The sequence below is a fragment of the Solea senegalensis genome, linkage group LG1 (genome assembly GCF_019176455.1).
Source record: "Solea senegalensis isolate Sse05_10M linkage group LG1, IFAPA_SoseM_1, whole genome shotgun sequence".
Taxonomy (NCBI): Eukaryota; Metazoa; Chordata; class Actinopteri; order Pleuronectiformes; family Soleidae; genus Solea; species Solea senegalensis.
Genome location: NC_058021.1, coordinates 35394956 through 35412758, shown reverse-complemented (window position 1 = coordinate 35412758; position 17803 = coordinate 35394956). Strand labels below are relative to the sequence as shown.

Here is a 17803-nt window from a genome sequence, read left to right as displayed (position 1 = left end):
TCTCACTGGATTTCCACCCTCCTGTTTTGCTGGAACAGTTCTAATCCCCACAGGAGGCTGACACCAGACACTCCCAAGATGCATTTCTGCTTAGTAATCATCCCCGTCTCAGGTTTGTTTGCTTATTCTCCGTGTAGACATGCAGTTGGTGAAACCCCTGGACCTTTAAAAGCCTTGTGCATCATCCAACCACTTTAGGATATGCTCGTCTTGGCAGCCGTCCTGAAACGCTTTTATGGCTTGTTTGTGGTCTTTGGGACGGGGATCAATGGAGACTCTGCAGGAAGCAGGAGATAGAAGATGGTATCGAATGCTGACTCCGGGGCCCGGTAGGAGGAACTTGGCGTCGTTATTTTCCCATTCCAAAATAATTACTGGCCAAGGTGATTTTTATTTTTCCTCCTCCTCCTCCTCCGGAGCCAAAGGGGAAAAAAATCATTCCCCCGCTCGTTTAATCCACCAATTCTTCAACCCCGATTAATTCTGCTTAACGAGCGTCACGTTGTCTGTTATTGTCACAAACTCTTGTATGTTTTTTTGATTTCAGAGGCAGCGACGGAGCAAAAAATAACGTCTGCTGTGTAGATTAAACGTGTTAGCATTGATTCCACTTTCATACGCGGAGGATCGATGATGTGAGGCATTTGTGCTGCAGGGAACTAAAGCAGAGAAAGAACCTGTGATACGAGGACACACAGTAACTACTGATGTTTCCTTCACTGCTCTGTGTAATGAGATCGAACGAGAACCAGTATGTTTACATTTAAAGTGACAGTAATATCATTTTTAAGTGTTTTTTTTATGAGCTACTTTATCAAGAGTTGCCAATATTGTTAACTACTACATGTGCAGTTAGTGTAGTGCAGGTGTTTTCATTATTAATGTTCAAAAAGGTGTGTTTTTAATTATGTGTGAAATGAGCATCAGAAATGAAATAATAGGATTAATAGATAATAAATAATAGATTAATCATGATTAATTACAGAAAATTGTGCGATTAATTAGTTCTTTTTTTTTATCGATTGACAGCCCTATAATATATGCATATAAATATATATTGATTTAATTATCTCTCTTATTGTCAAAATGTACATTTCTAGAATCTTCAAGCACAATTTTCACCAAACGTGGTCCTTCGGGTACAGAAGAGTTCTTGTCTTGTTCCCCTATTTTTTGAGTGTGTAGGAAGAAGTGGAAAACATAGATAAAATTATAAGATAATGAATTATAATTTCTTAGTTGGACACGTCCAACACTGGCTGTAAAATCTCTCTGGATCCCCTTCAGTACTAACCAAAGAGACAGGCCCACCTTAGACAGCTAGACTTATTTTTTTTAAAAACTCAGACTGGATGTGTATCACAGCCTTTTTGTGGTGAGACGGACAGCGGTGCAGTGGGCAGGACGTAAGGACGGGGACATGAGAGGAAGCTGATCACTGCTGCTGCTGACTCATCTGTCTTTCAGATGTGAGGATGAGAGGAGGAGGTGGGGGGAGACAAGTGGGAGACGACAGGATGTTAAGGACATCTCATGTGTCGTATTGACTCATGACCAATGACTGTGTCGCTCATGACTCATAAAGACGGGCTGTTTGTGTGTGTGTGTGTGTGTGTGTGTGTGTGCGGGTGATGTGGAGGCTACAGAGGCACAACAGGACACATGTGGACACACATTCAGACACACATTCAGACACACATTCGGACACACTTGTGCAGGACTCACAATAGGACAGACAGACATTGTGGTGTAGTGTGTTATCGTTTCCATTTAGACGTCACTACACTGAGGTCTGGACTCTTCACACTGAGGTCTGGGCTCTTACATTGAGGTCTAGACTCTTCACACTGAGGTCTGGACTCTTCACACTGAGGTCTGGACTCTTACATTGAGGATCTTCACTGAGGTCTGGACTCTTCACACACTGGAGTCTGGACTCTTCACACTGAGGTCTGGACTCTTCACACACTGAGGTCTGGACTCTTCACACTGAGGTCTGGACACACTGAGGTCTGGACTCCAAATCTGAGGTCTGGACTCTTCACACTAGGTCTGGACACACTGAGGTCTGGACACTTCACACTGAGGTCTGACTTCACACACTGAGGTCTGGACTCACTCTCTGGGTCTGGACTCTTCACACTGAGGTCTGGACTCTTCACTGACTCTTTGGACTCTTCACACACTGAGGTCTGGACTCTTCACACTGAGGTCTGAACTCCTGCTGAGGTCTGGACTCCAGGGGTCTGGACTCTTTCACACTGAGGTCTGGACTCACACACTGAGGTCTGGACTCTTCACACTGAGGTCTGGACACTTCTCACACTGCGCTCCCCCAGACCTCAAAGGTGACTCTGAGGAACTCCTGGTAATGGGAGCGTTCATGAGTCACAAAGAGCTTCTGCTCTGCTTCATCATCACCAACCAACCAATGAACCACCTCCACATCGTCATCATCATCATCCACACATTAATACATCTGTGACACTACATTCAGGTTCACGCTCACACAGTTTCACACACTCGATCGTGCGTAAGAGAATGAAAAGGTCTTTGAGTGAGTGAGTGAGTCATCTCATGTCCCTGTGTGAGAGAACCATCGACTGCATCATCGTCATTTATCAGGAGGAAGCAGCTGAAATCAAAGAATTCAGATTGAGTTTTCCCTTTAATGGTCATTTTTATGTAACGTGATGATCCATAAAAGCCAAGACAAAGCAGCGTTTCCCCTAACGCAAGGGTGTAGACATGAAATGAAATGAAATTGTGGCATTTTGCTCTCTGACAGTTTAATTTTCAAAATAACACAAATACTCACTCATTTCCTCCATGTAGCACAGATTCTTAGAATAATATGATTGATTGCACAAAATTATCCTAAACCCAAAAAGGCTAATGGGTAATTTGTCTCCTTGTCTGTGACAGGACGAGGTCACCGCTCCTACACTTTCATGTTTCAACTTTAGTTAGTGACTAAAACACGGTATTTTTGGATATAAAATATTGGCAATCAGTGAGGTTATTAGTGTTCTACTGAAACATGAAACTCCTCCCCCTCCTTGTAGGTAAACAACACCAGTTAACATGTGGACATGTTGACGACGACACTTTCACATGTAATTATCTCCGCTGCAGACGTCACTGCATGTTGATTAAAAATTAATTCCACCTGCAGGTTTCAGTTACAGCTGCTGCAGATGTGACAGGAGGAGGAGGTGAAATTCCCTGCAAAACGGTCGCCTGCAAACAAAGAAAGAAAAAAAGAAAGAAAGACAGAAAGACAGAAAGAAAGAGAGAAAGAAAGGTATGAGTGTTTCCTGAAATGGCTGTGATTCTCTCCTCACATTGTTGTTATTAACTGCTGAGGCTTGATGACACCTCCACCAATCAGAGAGGCACCTTCAGCCCAAAATTCAATTCAATTCAATTCAATTCAATTCAATTCAATTCAATTCAATTCAATTCAATTCAATTCAATTCAATTCAATTCAACTCAATTCAATTCAATTCAACTCAATTCAATTCAATTCAATTCAGTGCAATTCAATGCAATGCAATTGCGGCATCTGCCTAGACAGGTTGTGGTGAAAGGAAAAATGGGGGACAAAGGAGAGGAGAGGGGACAGAATTGACATATGGCATCACTGCACGGCTGAGTGAAACTGCGGTGACTTTGCTTTATACGCCTCACACACACACACTTACACACGAGTGACTAGTGACTTTACACCAGACTTCTGTAGTTGTTGGAGATTTACCCATGTTTTTAGGATTGTTAAGTAGTTTTAAGTGATCTACAGTTTGCAGCAGTCCAATCATCGCACCTAGTACCTACTACTAGCACTCTTGGAACCTCGCCGGAGCAGGTACTAAAAATAGTACCTGGTACCAGGTACTAGGCTAGTGGAAACGCTACTTAAACCGTGCTGTGGCGAGGCGAGTAGAGCCAGTGCGCCAATAGACACATCAACATCCAGACTCCTCAACATCCACCGGGTGTCACTGTTGAGTTCTCTGGAGGTGTCCAGGCCCTAACAAGGAAATGCAGAGGAAGAACGGTGCACACCTGCTCACCTGGTGACGTCACTGAAGAAGAGAGACAAACGCCACACGCTGATTCTCAACCAAGACAACTGAGACGCTTTGAAACGGTAAAACAAATAATATTATGTTTATGACTTCAATGTCTTCTTCTGCTTAAAAAAATGCTCGGCAATAGAGCAAAATTCCAGAGAGGAGATTTTATCTGTGCAAAGAATTTATATTGATCTATAATTAATATGTTTTATGACTTACATCCAACCACAGGGAAGAATCTTCTGTTCTATATTCTTTGACTGTTACCAAGAGAGTTGGTTACTGACAAATTATAGAATTTAGCAACATTTTAGCACAATAGTGTGAAATAAACTGATTTGAATTTGCAGGTAAAATGTCAGAGGTTGAGTTGCATCGTGGGTAATGAAGTCACAGAGGTCGCCCACATGTTTTAGTCATAACTGCTTTATCGTCATCTCATTTATCTCATCATATAATTCTCTTTTCTCCTTTTTCTCTCGTAGCAGAGTTGTGACACACACACACACACACACACACACACACACACACACTGTGATGTGAGTGATCTGTGATCAGCTGCGTCTCGTACCTGGAGGCAGAAATTGCTATAATTGAGTGATTAAGACGATGACGTCAAAGGAAAAAAGGATTTTTTTTCTCTTTTTTGTACTGAATGAACATTCATAGCTTTCATTCATTCATTCACACACACGCACGCACGCACGCACGCACGTACACACACAGAAACACGTCGGTATGACTGTGACTCACTGGCGTCCTGGCCTTGGGCTTTTGTGCATCTGTGTTTGTGTTCACCATGAAGTCCTCGCCACTGAAAGACAGACACACACAGAGACAGACAGACAGACAGACAGAGTGATGTCAGACGAGGAGAAAAATGACACCTGGTGTAAAAATATAAAAAAAAACAAGACGATTAGAGGATTAGTGTGCCTTGTGCCTGTCTGTCTGTCTGTCTGTGTTCTGTCTGTTCTGTCCAGAGGTGAAAAATAATGAATTAAAGTTACTCGCGTTACTGTAACTGAGTAGGTTTTTTTGTGTACTTTAAAAATTTGTAATTTCACTTTTACTGAAATATTTTTGGAAGTACAGGTGAACGATGAGGACAGACGAGTTAATGATGAGGACAGTACAGATGAATGATGAGGACAGTACAGATGAATGATGAGGACAGTACAGGTGAATGATGAGGACAGTACAGGTGAATGATGAGGACAGACAAGTTAATGATGAGGACAGTACAGATGAATGATGAGGACAGACAAGTTAATCATGAGGACAGTACATATGAATGATGAGGACAGTACAGATGAATGATGAGGACAGTACAGGTGAATGATGAGGACAGTACAGTACAGATGAATGATGAGGACAGTACAGGTGAATGATGAGGACAGTACAGATGAATGATGAGGACAGTACAGGTGAATGATGAGGACAGAGAGTTAATGATGAGGACAGTACAGATGAATGATGAGGACAGAACAGATGAATGATGAGGACAGTACAGGTGAATGATGAGGACAGACAAGTTAATGATGAGGACAGTACAGATGAATGATGAGGACAGTACAGGTGAATGAGACAGAATGATGAGGACAGTACAGATGAATGATGAGGACAGTACAGGTGAATGATGAGGACAGACGAGTTAATGATGAGGACAGTACAGGTGAATGATGAGGACAGTACAGGTGAATGATGAGGACAGACGAGTTAATGATGAGGACAGTACAGATGAATGATGAGGACAGCACAGGTGAATGATGAGGACAGACGAGTTAATGATGAGGACAGTACAGATGAATGATGAGGACAGTACAGATGAATGGTGAGGACAGTACAGGTGAATGATGAGGACAGACGAGTTAATGATGAGGACAAGTGAATAAATGATGAGGACAGACGGGTGAATGATGTGGACAGGTGAATGAATGATGAGGACAGATGAATGACCAAATTTTTCATTGTATGGTTTGCCTTTTGAGTTTGAGTTGCAGAGTCTCATTAAATTAGATTTAATAGACAATGGAGACATTATCTGATATGCAATTATACACAACTAGGACGTCCACATACTTTTGTCCACATTAATATGATAAAATAGTTGTTCTTGACCTCTTGAGGAAAAACATACAATCCTTCAAGGTCATTTAGGAGCCTTTTTTTTCTTCTTCTGCTGTATCACGTGACCGTTATCAGCTGATGTCTTAAAATAAATATCGTGTTCAAATTTCTTTCTTTTCCTTTTGGATATGATCTTGTAATAGAGTAGAAATCTCTACTGATCTAAAATCGTTTTCTCAGCCGGTGTTTTCAAGGTCAACATGGACACTAAGCAAACTCACACTGATAGTGAGGGGTTTTATCTCAGAAAAACTCATATATAATATAATATAATATAATATGTAATCTAACGTGGATTTGTTTTTTGGTTTTGTGTCAAATGTAAAGACGGGTGTTTAAGGTTTACTGGAAGTACAGGGATGGATTTAAATCCACATTAGACCACTACACTGGCAGATTTACAGATAATGATGGCTCTTTTTAGAACTGTTTATTGATTGATTTTTTTTTAGCCTCTGTTTACTCTGCAGCGTGCAATTAGGTTTTCTCAGAGTGTTCCCTATTCAAGATTCAAAGTTTGTTTACTTGTCACACGGGATTGTACACAAAGGTACGTTGTCGGTGAAATTAAAATTGCAACACGCACGTCCCCTATTAGGATAAAAAACAAGATAGAAATTTAAATTTAAATTTGAATAAAGTAGAATAAATAGAATGAAAATAGAATGAAAAAAAAGAATGAAACCAGACATGAGAATATGAACTTGACTCAAAAAAAATGGAAGCGGGTACTTAATACTCATCACAATCCTTGGTGGGGTTTTATTGAGTGATTGTGATGTTAATGTTAATGCATCTTTAGACAGAGTTTAGACAATGAGATTTCATATATTCTTTTCTATTCTAAAAGAAGCGCTAGTCTTATTTTCCATCCACAGTATTATTCATTCATTCATTGTTTTGATATGATTTATATGAGTTCACTGATTTGACCACTAGATGGAGACATTGTTCCACATGTGCTGCTTCTTCACAGCACAAAAACAAAGGAACAAAAGCATCAGATCAAACAGGTTTGTGTTGAAGTTCATTGTCCTCCCAGGAAAAAATAATAAAGGAGACAAAATAGCGCTGTTTTAAAAGACAGTAGCTGACAAGAGGAGGAGAGAAGATCTGCTCAATGACGTTAAATGTTTAATATTTGATTAAAAGGAGATACTTTTATGAAGCACATGTGAGATCTGTTCCTGTGGAGAAAACAGAAGCAATGCAGCCTTAAAACAAAGTTTAACAAACTTTCTAACAATGGTAAACTATTGTGACACAAATCACAGTCTAAATTTATTCCTATAGCACATTTAAAAACAACAACGTTCACCAAAATGCTGCACAATAGCATAAATACACAGTAGACAGGAAAACAATAGCAAACTAAAAGGATTCTTGATTCCTAACAATAAAAACCACAAAAACCCAAACGTCAGAGTAGCATCAGATTTGATTTTATTTTGAGGTCCAGTTTAAAACATATTTGTAATTCTGAGAAAGAACTCACAGAAAATGAACATGAAGCAGATTTTCTGACAGAGATCACAAGACTTCTGTGAGTAAACTGAGGTTTTTGTTCAGTGGAAACAAAAACGTCGACTCATAAACGGCTCATTGTTCACCTCTAAAAATCCCAGCATTGTCCACACACATTTTTATTTTTTAATCCAGGACAGGTGCTTCTCAAACACTGGGTCGGGACCCACAGATGAGTCTCACAGGAGACAAAATACAGATCATTTTAGATGTATGTTTAATAATGTACACATGTGTGAGAGATTAAGATGTGAGAGGTGATGTTTTGTTAAGGAACAGCGCCCTCTTCTGGCACAAGTGCTCATTTTTCTACTGTGTTGTGGCGTCAGTGTCCACGTCTGAAGAAGCTGCTGAAGACAAAAAGAAAACAACTTTTAATTTCATTTATTTATATATTTTCTCTGTAAAAAAAAACTTTTTCCTCCAGGTTTAATTATCCTGACGTATAATTACAGAGTGAAGGCAGATGACTCAACCTCTTTAATTACACAGCTTTTTGTTCCTGTGACGTTAGAACAGACTGTTCTCTGTTGCTGTTTATGCAGACGCTGTGAGCAGGTACTTGGGTTTTTTCATAGGCCGTGGATCAGCAGCAGAAACAGCAGCAGCAGCAGCAGCAGCAGTAATTATGATGCAGGGACAGTCGCTGCCAGTAATTATACTGTGGACCATTCTATTCTATATAACATGTACCTTTTTGCTTGTGTAATTGTCCTGGATTTAGTCACAATGGACAATTACTACTTTGAAAATATGTTATCCATTGTGTAATTCATTTTATACTTTATTTACAGAGATATTCAGGTTAGATGTGCTGATTTTGGATTTGCACGAAACAAAGTATTGCAAATAGCTTTCCAAGAAAACGTCGTAAAATAATATAATATCCATGAAAGAAGTCACATATCTACAAATAAATATAATTATTATACATATTAACACATACCAAATGTTACCAAAACAAATGCTGTAATTTACACCAACATAATAGTGTTGGATTGCATATGTTCATGTGCAATTTTTTTAATTTCTCATTGTGTATAAATACACTATATATTATTACAATAATATCAATTTAAAAGCCTCAGAACTGAACATTCTCATTAAATATTACAAAATAATGAAATAAAAATTATACCAGAATAAATGAAGCCACAGAATTATATGTATGTACAGTATGTACACTGCATATTAGGTCTATATAAGCGCAAAACTAAAACAATTATCCACTTGAAGATTAAAAATGGCACAACAATCTTACACTTAATTACACTAAAAAATTATTTTGTTTTCCTAAAACTTTTTTTCTCTATATTTTAATGAATGTTATCTAATAATACATAACCATAACATTTTAAGTAGTTTAAGACTTTATTAGATATACAAATAAAACTGTCTCCTTTACCAAACAATTAACTAATTATTAATGTGATGTAATAAACACAGACAGACAGTGATATTCATCTTAGTCGGACTTTGGCTCAGGATGGAAATGGTTAACCAGCAGTGATGACGTCACAGTCTGGTCTCTGCTGCTGCTGTGGGCCGCACTTACTTTGGACTGAAGAGGATCTGAATCTGAGCCTGACCAGGACAACTTTCCACGGACAGATCCACGGAGCAGCTGCGCGTTCACGGCCACGACATGGGAAACTGCCAAGTAAGTCACGACCCACAGTTAGATATTTAGAGGTTTAATGGAAATAAAGAAATCTGTATTTGAAAAAATATGGAAAAATAAAACGTCCGCAGTAGATGTTTGTTTCTCTGGAGTTTTGCTTCAAATGTGAAATTATTATTGTTATTTTTTTACGATTTGAATTTGACTTTTCGTGTCGTCACAGACGCCGCAGTGGCCCGTTAGTTACTGCGCAACTCTTACAAAACCGCCGCAGATCTGCGTGAACGTGACTGAATGTCAGCGATGAGGCTTCGCACTGACGCTGATTGTTGATTTTATTTGAATAAACGTCGAAAATGACCCGAAAACTGTGTGTGGGTTTATTGAGGAGAGTGTGGGGGGTTTACGCAGAGCAGCTGAGCCACTCCCCTGCGGAATTCATCACAGCTCCGTTACACGACTGCTCACTGCTGAGTGTGCGTGTGTGTGTGTGTGTGTGTGAATGAGAGTGCGTGTAAGATAAGAGACAGTGTGCACACGTGCCAAAAATGGTGAATACCGTTATACAGTATAATCTATATGTGTGTATATATACATATATATATATATATACAGTATATATAATAAAGTAAAGTAAAATAAAGTATATATAATAAAGAAAATATATAATAATAAAGTTTAGTCAAAACAATGATAAATAGTGGTCACATCACAAAATAATAATAATATGATTAAGTAACAACACATAGAGGAGAGAACAGATTCTGGTGTTATTTGTGAAAATGACCTCAATCTTTTCCTGAACCAAAGGCATTCTTCTAAAGTTCATTCAAAGTAGAGTTGATAATATTCATATTTAATCCCAAGTTAGCTCTGATACTAGCGAAGTTTCGTATCAATGACGGCAAACTACCAAATCAGAAACCCAAACGTAAACGTTTTCATCCTACAGCTGTGGAAACAACAGTCAGGCCACGTCCACACGGAAACGGCACAAAGTGCTGTAGTATACAATATCACAGACGGAAACAGAATGAAGAGAAATAATGTCAAAAATGTTTGTTTACGTGTGAATATTTTAGACTTCCTACGTCTTCCACCCCGTCGTGTGTGAAATCTCTAAAGACGGGACGTGTCCTTGCGATACCTCGTGTCTTTTCAGACGGACTTTAGTTAGTTTTCGTGGACAGTCGTTTGGTGAAACTGTCAAACAATGTCCAAACACAAGACAATGAAAAAGAGCTGGGTTTTCCTAAATCATCGTGTCTCTGTCCTAAATCTCCCTGTGAAGAATCTCTTATGTTTTCTTTTAAACCTGAGCCTCTCTTCTCAGCTGAACATTGTCTATTTTCAAACGACCTTAACTACATAAATAAATATGTATTACCTCTGTACACTGTAAAATTTAAAAAAGTCTGTCCCTTTAAATCCCACCTCACTCCCCTTTTGGCCCCTGAGCTGCACTTTGATTACTGCTGGCATGCATTCATTCATTCATTCATTCATCCACCAAGTTTGTTTAAAGACCTCCTGCTCTGAATTCCTCAGCGGGAGCATTGTGTCACGGTTTTCCCCTCCCCCTCCTCTCCTCTCCTCTCCTCTCCTCTCTGCTGCTCCAGCTTCACTGAATCTCTCGGGATTGTGTTGACCCAAACAAGTAAACACTGATTTCTTTGATTGAATCGTCAGTTAGTTTGTAAAATAACAGTCGTCTGGTGTTTCCTCAGCCGACCGTCTATCCTTACGAGGACTTCGATGTGGTCGCCGACATCAAGGCCATCCGTAAAGCCTGCAAAGGCTTCGGTAAGTTTGAAATCAATTCACGTTTAAAGTTTTGTTGACTGTTTACGTCTCACACGTGTGTGTGTGTGTGTGTGTTTGTCCTCTCAGGGACGGATGAACAGGCCATCATCGACATCCTGGCCAATCGCAGCTCAGACCAGCGTCAGGACATTAAACAGGCTTATTTTGACAAGTATGACGATGTGAGTGACACACACACACACACACACACACATCAATGTGTATGTTATCATGTCATCTTTATTGTGTACTGTTATTGTTTGGGTTTTGATATCTTTGTTTTTTAACATTTGAATTCTGGGTTATTGAACAGAATAGAGTAGGATTTTAGAGTGACAAGCCCCATTTATCTATTTCTCCATCTAGCTCTAAAACATCTCTATATATCTCTGTATCTCTATCTCTATAAGTCACGTTATCTCTATCTCTATATATCTCTATAATTACTGTATACCTCTCTATCTCTCTATCTCTCTATCTCTCTCTACATCTCTCTAGCTCTATATCTCTTTCTCTCTCTATATATCTCTATCTCTATCTTTATCTCTATATCTATCTGTCTGTCTGTCCCAATTTCTTTTTCCTTTGTTATTGTTTCTTTCCTTTTTGAGTGTTTTTGTCTTGTTAATATTCACACGTTATTGTTGTTTAATGTGAACTATTAATAAAAATAAATAATAATAACAACAATAATAATACTAATACTAATAAATCATCTGTGTCCTTCTACGACAGGAGCTTGTGGACGTGCTGAAGAAGGAGTTGTCGGGCAGTTTTGAGAAGGCCATCCTCGCCATGCTGGACCCGCCCGTCATCTACGCCGTGAAGGAGCTGAGGAAGGCCATGAAGGGAGCGGGCACAGACGAGGACGTGCTGGTGGAAATCCTCTGCACGTCCACCAACGCTGCAAGTTTACTACTACTACTAATAATAATAATAATAATAATGATAAACATGAAGAAAAACACCTTCACATGCACTGAACTCATTTAGATTCTCGTGCTTCCCACAGGACATCGCCATGTTCAAGGAATGCTACTTTCAAGGTAATCTGTCTAAATACTTTTACACTCGTGTCATAGTTTCTCTTCCTCTTTACGTGAACTCTCGCATGTCATGTGACGTACGGTCACATAGTGTTCCTGAGAACTGATGGTTCACTTTAGTTTCAAAGCCTCGCTTTGAATTATTCATGTGAAGGAAAATGTTCTCCATTCATTTATATAGATAATATAAGATAAAAACTTATTATTTTTAAGTTAAAGTAAGTCAAATAAAGTTACATTTATTTAACCCAAAGCCACTGCAGTCATTCCACAGTTTTCTTTTGTATGTATACAATTCTGTATTTTAAATTATGTGTATGAAAAAAAACATTTATTAATGCTTTTAATACCAGAAATGAAAGCAAACATTCTCCATTAATATCATTATATCACAAATATGACATTTTCCCACTGCTTCTTTACATATTAGGAGGAAAATTATGCATGTAACAGCTTTACGGGTTAGGACGAGGCATATTTTGAGTCTTAGACTTTGTTTTTCTATCTCATTTTATGACTTTTAAATTTAATCGCACAGTACAGCCTTACAGTCATTGCAGCAGTTCCACAGCTTTTTATTACACGTATACAATACTATATTGTAAATTATGTATGTATGTGTATAAAAAAAGCCATTTATTAATGCTTTATATGCCAAAAATAAGTGCAAACATTCGTCTAACTCTTAGAATGAAGTTTGAATGTTGTTATATTTTAAATTTCTTTCATTAGTTGCCTCTACGGGGTAAATTATTCTGCATATGGAGAGAGAGATGTGTTGTCTTTTTATTATTTGTCCAGGATAGCATGTAATTTTGTTGATTAATTTGTTTTTCATGTATTCAGATTGAGCCGAGACACTGAAACTACAGTTTTATATAATCCTACTGGTATAGAATGTCAATTTCTGAGATGCCGAACCTGACGTAGAAGGAAAAGATGATTCTTTTGACCCAGAATTGCTTGTTCTGCTTGTTGAACAGTTGAATCCACCTCTGACGGTGCAAATGTGTGACTTATTAACGTAAACTAACAGGACAGGTGATAAAAAGAGTGGGTAATATTAGTTATACATTAAAAACCTAGATACACAGAGTGTGTATGAGTGTTTGGGGTCATTTTTCTTTTTCTTTTTCATTTCCCCCGTCAGTGCATGAACGTGACCTGGAGGCCGACATCGAGGGAGACACGAGCGGGGACGTCAGAAACCTCCTCATGGCTCTGCTGGAGGTGAAATTTAACTCACTCGTCTCATGTGTCGCTTGCACTGAAATCAAGCTCAGGCTCCCTGTGCCAAATTATGCACTGTAACCAACACACACACACACACACACACACACACACTTTTATATAATCTTAATCCGCAATCTTTCAGGGCAACAGAGACGAGAGCTACGAGGTGGACGAGGAACTGGCCGAACAGGACGCCAATTGCCTGTTTGAGGTAGTGACGCCGTTTCTCTCAAAGACAAATTCAAATCAGGCTCAGATTAGCAGATTAGATTACCTTTATTATTGTGTTTCAGGCCGGTGAAGGTCGTTTCGGGACAGACGAGTCCACCTTCAGCCACGTCCTGGCGTCCAGAAACTACCTGCACCTGCAGGTCATGTTCAAGATGTACGAGCAGGTGGGTTTCATGTCGCAGGGACGCCACACACATGTCAGTTTATACTTTAATCCTGCCCTGAAGCCCTTTAATCACACTGTCCTCACACATTTTAAAGGGCCAGTGAGTAAAAATCGAATGTTGACGTCTTCTATCACCTCCTGCGTCACCACATCAGACAAGATGCCATTCAAAAAATGCAAAACACACAACGCTGGTTTGTGTGTTTCAGGCCTTTGTAAGTAAAGCAAGTCCTGCCAATTTGTTCAGCACACGTGTGAAGTGCGACTACTTCCTGTTAACAACAGTACTAAAAGTTTTAAAAAACTAAAACATAAAAATGTGTATTTTTTCTCGGAGAATGAATCATATCAATGTCATAAAAACATACGTTTTACTTTGTAGGAATAATGAAGAAAGTGTCAGGTTTACACAGGAAGTAGTGAGAAATCAATGTTAGCGGCTCTTACTTTGAAAGCCAGGTTGAAAGGAAGTGGTGCTGTTTGGTTGAGTGAGTGTATAAAGCGTGTATAAAGAAAATAAAAATCTGGTTGCTTAGTTGATTCATGCACGCACGTCTCCAACGAAAGACATGAAAGTGTGTTTTTGTATGTGTTTTAATCAAAATCCGTGAACATGCTGTGATTTTATTTTCTATCTGTGATTAACAGGAAATTTTTCCACTTCCTGTTCTACTTCCCACAAATCTCCACTACAAATTGGGCTTCATTTTTAGGCCACATTTTTATTTTAACCAGGATTTTATTCCATTTCTGCTAATACATTTCTCCTAAATGTCACACACTGGACTTTTAAAACATTTGTAGTCACATTAGCCAAAACCAAAGCCAACTTTTGACCCTGGAAAAAATTGAATTCATCTGTTTTTTGTCTCCATGCTGTAGATCTCTGGAACTGAAATCCTGGACACCATTAGCGCCGAGACGTCTGGGACACTGAAGAAGTGCTACAAAGCTCTTGGTTAGTGTTAAAAATAATATATATATACTGTTTACACTACTGTATTATACTAGTATATTATAGTATTAATATACTATGTATTATACTAGTATTAAACTACTATATTATATAGTAGTTTATATACTATAGCCCCACAGAGCTATAGTATATATAATACTGTATTATAGAATAACACATTTTTATTCATAAATGGCTTTAAAAGATTCAAAAATACACTGTCCTGACCCTCGAAATGGCACGTCCAAACTAAACAGAGTAAATCTCTGCAATTCCAAGCTCTGTGTGAATGATCTTGGTGTCAAGATAAAGGTAACACTTGTGAGATTCCACGCAAGAAGTGTACGTTTCACTGTAGATGCCACTGTGACAGTGAGTAAATGCAGATGGAACCCAGCATAAATAAAGGATTTTCTCTCCATTTTAATGTAAATATCACTTTTAAATACATGCAGTAGGAGCTTAAGAAACTCATGGAAATAACATGTGGACATTAGCTGTGTCAAAGTGTGATGATGATGAAGTGAAGCGGAGTAAAATTACAGTAAAGATATGCCCAGGCGTTCTCTAGTTTGGAACAGTTTTTCAGAGATTTCTTAGGTACCAAATTATTAAAGCTTTTTCTTTTTGTCAATATTGTTCTAAAAAAACAACCGTGTTTTGAATTTAAGGGCGAGGTGTCTGGTTTTGATATTTTATGGATTCATTTTGCATCATAAATGTCGTTTATTTTGAACTCTCTGTCTATAAATATGTATAACAAAATGGTGCAAAATATTGTCCCAAATCTCGTTTTTGCAATATCGTCCAATATCCTCTCACTTCCTGTTGTTAAATATAATTTAATAACAAGGTACAGTTAATTTTGAGGACTTAACTTTCTCACATAGTATTTAATCACTTATTGTTTCCCTCTTTTTGATTAGTTGTTCATTATTTAGTATTTTATTCAGATTTTTATTAAATATAAAAATGTTATATACTAATAAAAAAACACTAACCCTTTACCTTTATCTGTGGAGTTCACGTGAGCCCTGTTTAAATGATATAAAAACATCTAATTATGTATAGAAAACACATTATTCAGGCATTAAAATCTTTTAAAAAAAAAAGATATTAAACAAATAAATATAGTTTAATGTAGAGGAGTTTTGTGTCGCTGTGGTGTCGAATGTATTGCCTGAATTGACACTGATGAAAACACATGTTTTGTATTTAATGAAGTGTAATTTTTCTTCCTCGTCGACAGTGAGAGTCGCTAAGAACCCTCAGCTCTACTTCGCCCGGCGTCTACACGACGCCATGAAGGGGGCGGGTACCGACGAGGACACTCTCATACGCATCATTGTGTGTCGCTCTGAGGTAATGCAACATTTATTTATAGTGTTTATATATAAATAAAGTTATGGTAAGGTTTTTTCGTCTAATGTTTTTCATTTTTACTTATTTGGACAGTATGATTTGGAGACCATCAAAGACATGTATCTGGACAAGTACGACGTGTCTCTGAAGGACGCCCTGAGGGACGAGTGCAGCGGCGACTTCAAGCGCCTCCTGCTGGCGATCTGCCACTAAGGCGGGGGAGGGGGGGGGGGTGGCCCGGAGATGGAGGGCAGAGTGTATGTTTGGTCCTGTCTAACAAAGAAGCTAACACTCTGTAGCATCGCGATGGGAGCAGGAGGGTGGAGGTAACGCCTGAGTCACCGTGAGCACGACAGGCGCGGTGGTTTTTAAACATGTCATTTTTTAAACTCGATTCCCTTTGTCTAGTGAGCAGCACAGTGTTTGAATCACGGCGTCCGTTAACCACTGCCCGTTTCTTAGCCCCGGTTTTTAGCTTTTACCTTTCACTGACACCGTGGCGAGTCTTTGTCAGTCTCTGTAAACAGAGCACATCGTCACACTCATTTAATCATGTGTTTGATAGGATAACCACTGTCTGCATGGTTGTTTGTACACTGGTTTTAGAGCCTAGCCGAGCCATGCTAGAAGAGTATGATGGAAAAAAACAGCTTGACGCATGATGTCCAATTTGTAAACAACGTCAGAACAATAACCATTTACACCACAGTGTTTCATTAGAGTCACCACCACACGAGTATGCTACTGTTTCTATATATATATATGTGTATATATATATACAGTATATACAGTATATATATATACTGTATAATTCACATTACTGTATCATTCTTCTTCTTCCCTGGGCCATCACCGTTCACCCTCCGCGACCCTAAGCGACTTCTATGACTGTTTTACTGTTTCACTTTACTGTTAAAAACTCCTAATGCAAAAACCCCTCCAAACATGGCTTGAAACAATTATTTTTTAAACAGAATGAAGAAATGTGAACATCTGTGACGAGAGAACACAATCGTGGATTGTCCTGTATTTTGTCACCCACGGCTTGTTCACAGATTAAATGATATATTTTATTGACCGCTTATATGGAAAGAAAATTATATATGTTAATTTACATTATGTTGCATTATTTTTGCCAGTCCACCTATAAACTTGACAAATCCACCTCATCTTGTTATTTTATATATATTTTTTTTTGTATTTTACAACTAACAAAGTAGAGAGTTTAATATATAAAATCATAGAGTGAGATGTTTTAGGACGAGAAAATGTGGCTTAAGGTGAATTAACACCAGGACAGTCTGTGGTATCTGAGTGTCTTTATGAGGCAGCTGAGTTTCATCCAAGTTGTTACACATTTTACAAACAAAGCTGAGCAAATCCTTGTTTGCATCTCAATGTAGCCAAAGACTTTTAGTTTATCCGCAAATAAAGTTGCTTTTAACGTCGTTTGTCTGTGTGTGTACTTATTTGACCCATGACTGTCTTTATTAATCAATAAACACATTTTTGTCCACACTGGGCTTCCGTACCCCTTAGATACATACATTTACATGAACAAGCAAGTGCTAAAACATGTTAAAAACAATTATTTATGCTCCATAATGTTTGAATTTATGATTCAAAATATTTATACTGTGTTATTATTGTAAGTA

The 17803-nt window shown here is 38.4% G+C and overlaps 1 protein-coding gene and 2 long non-coding RNA genes across 3 annotated transcripts; all 3 read left to right on the top strand.

Annotated features, from left to right (window-relative positions):
- The first annotated feature begins 1685 nt into the window (after window positions 1–1685).
- On the top strand, window positions 1686–2048 carry LOC122768772. The gene is made up of 3 exons (XR_006360352.1): window positions 1686–1873; window positions 1907–1994; window positions 2031–2048. It is a non-coding gene; the product is annotated as an uncharacterized LOC122768772 (long non-coding RNA).
- Window positions 2049–2170: 122 nt separating this feature from the next.
- LOC122768778 lies at window positions 2171–2825 on the top strand. Its single transcript, XR_006360354.1, has 2 exons — window positions 2171–2211; window positions 2267–2825. It is a non-coding gene; the product is annotated as an uncharacterized LOC122768778 (long non-coding RNA).
- Window positions 2826–9331: 6506 nt separating this feature from the next.
- Window positions 9332–17596, top strand: anxa13 (annexin A13). The gene is made up of 11 exons (XM_044024979.1): window positions 9332–9391; window positions 11080–11155; window positions 11243–11337; window positions 11891–12061; window positions 12168–12201; window positions 13352–13431; window positions 13577–13645; window positions 13728–13829; window positions 14714–14789; window positions 16036–16148; window positions 16242–17596. The coding sequence occupies exons 1-11, from the start codon at window positions 9377–9379 to the stop codon at window positions 16359–16361; spliced, it is 951 nt and encodes a 316-aa protein (XP_043880914.1). The 5' UTR covers window positions 9332–9376; the 3' UTR covers window positions 16362–17596.
- Window positions 17597–17803: the final 207 nt, after the last annotated feature.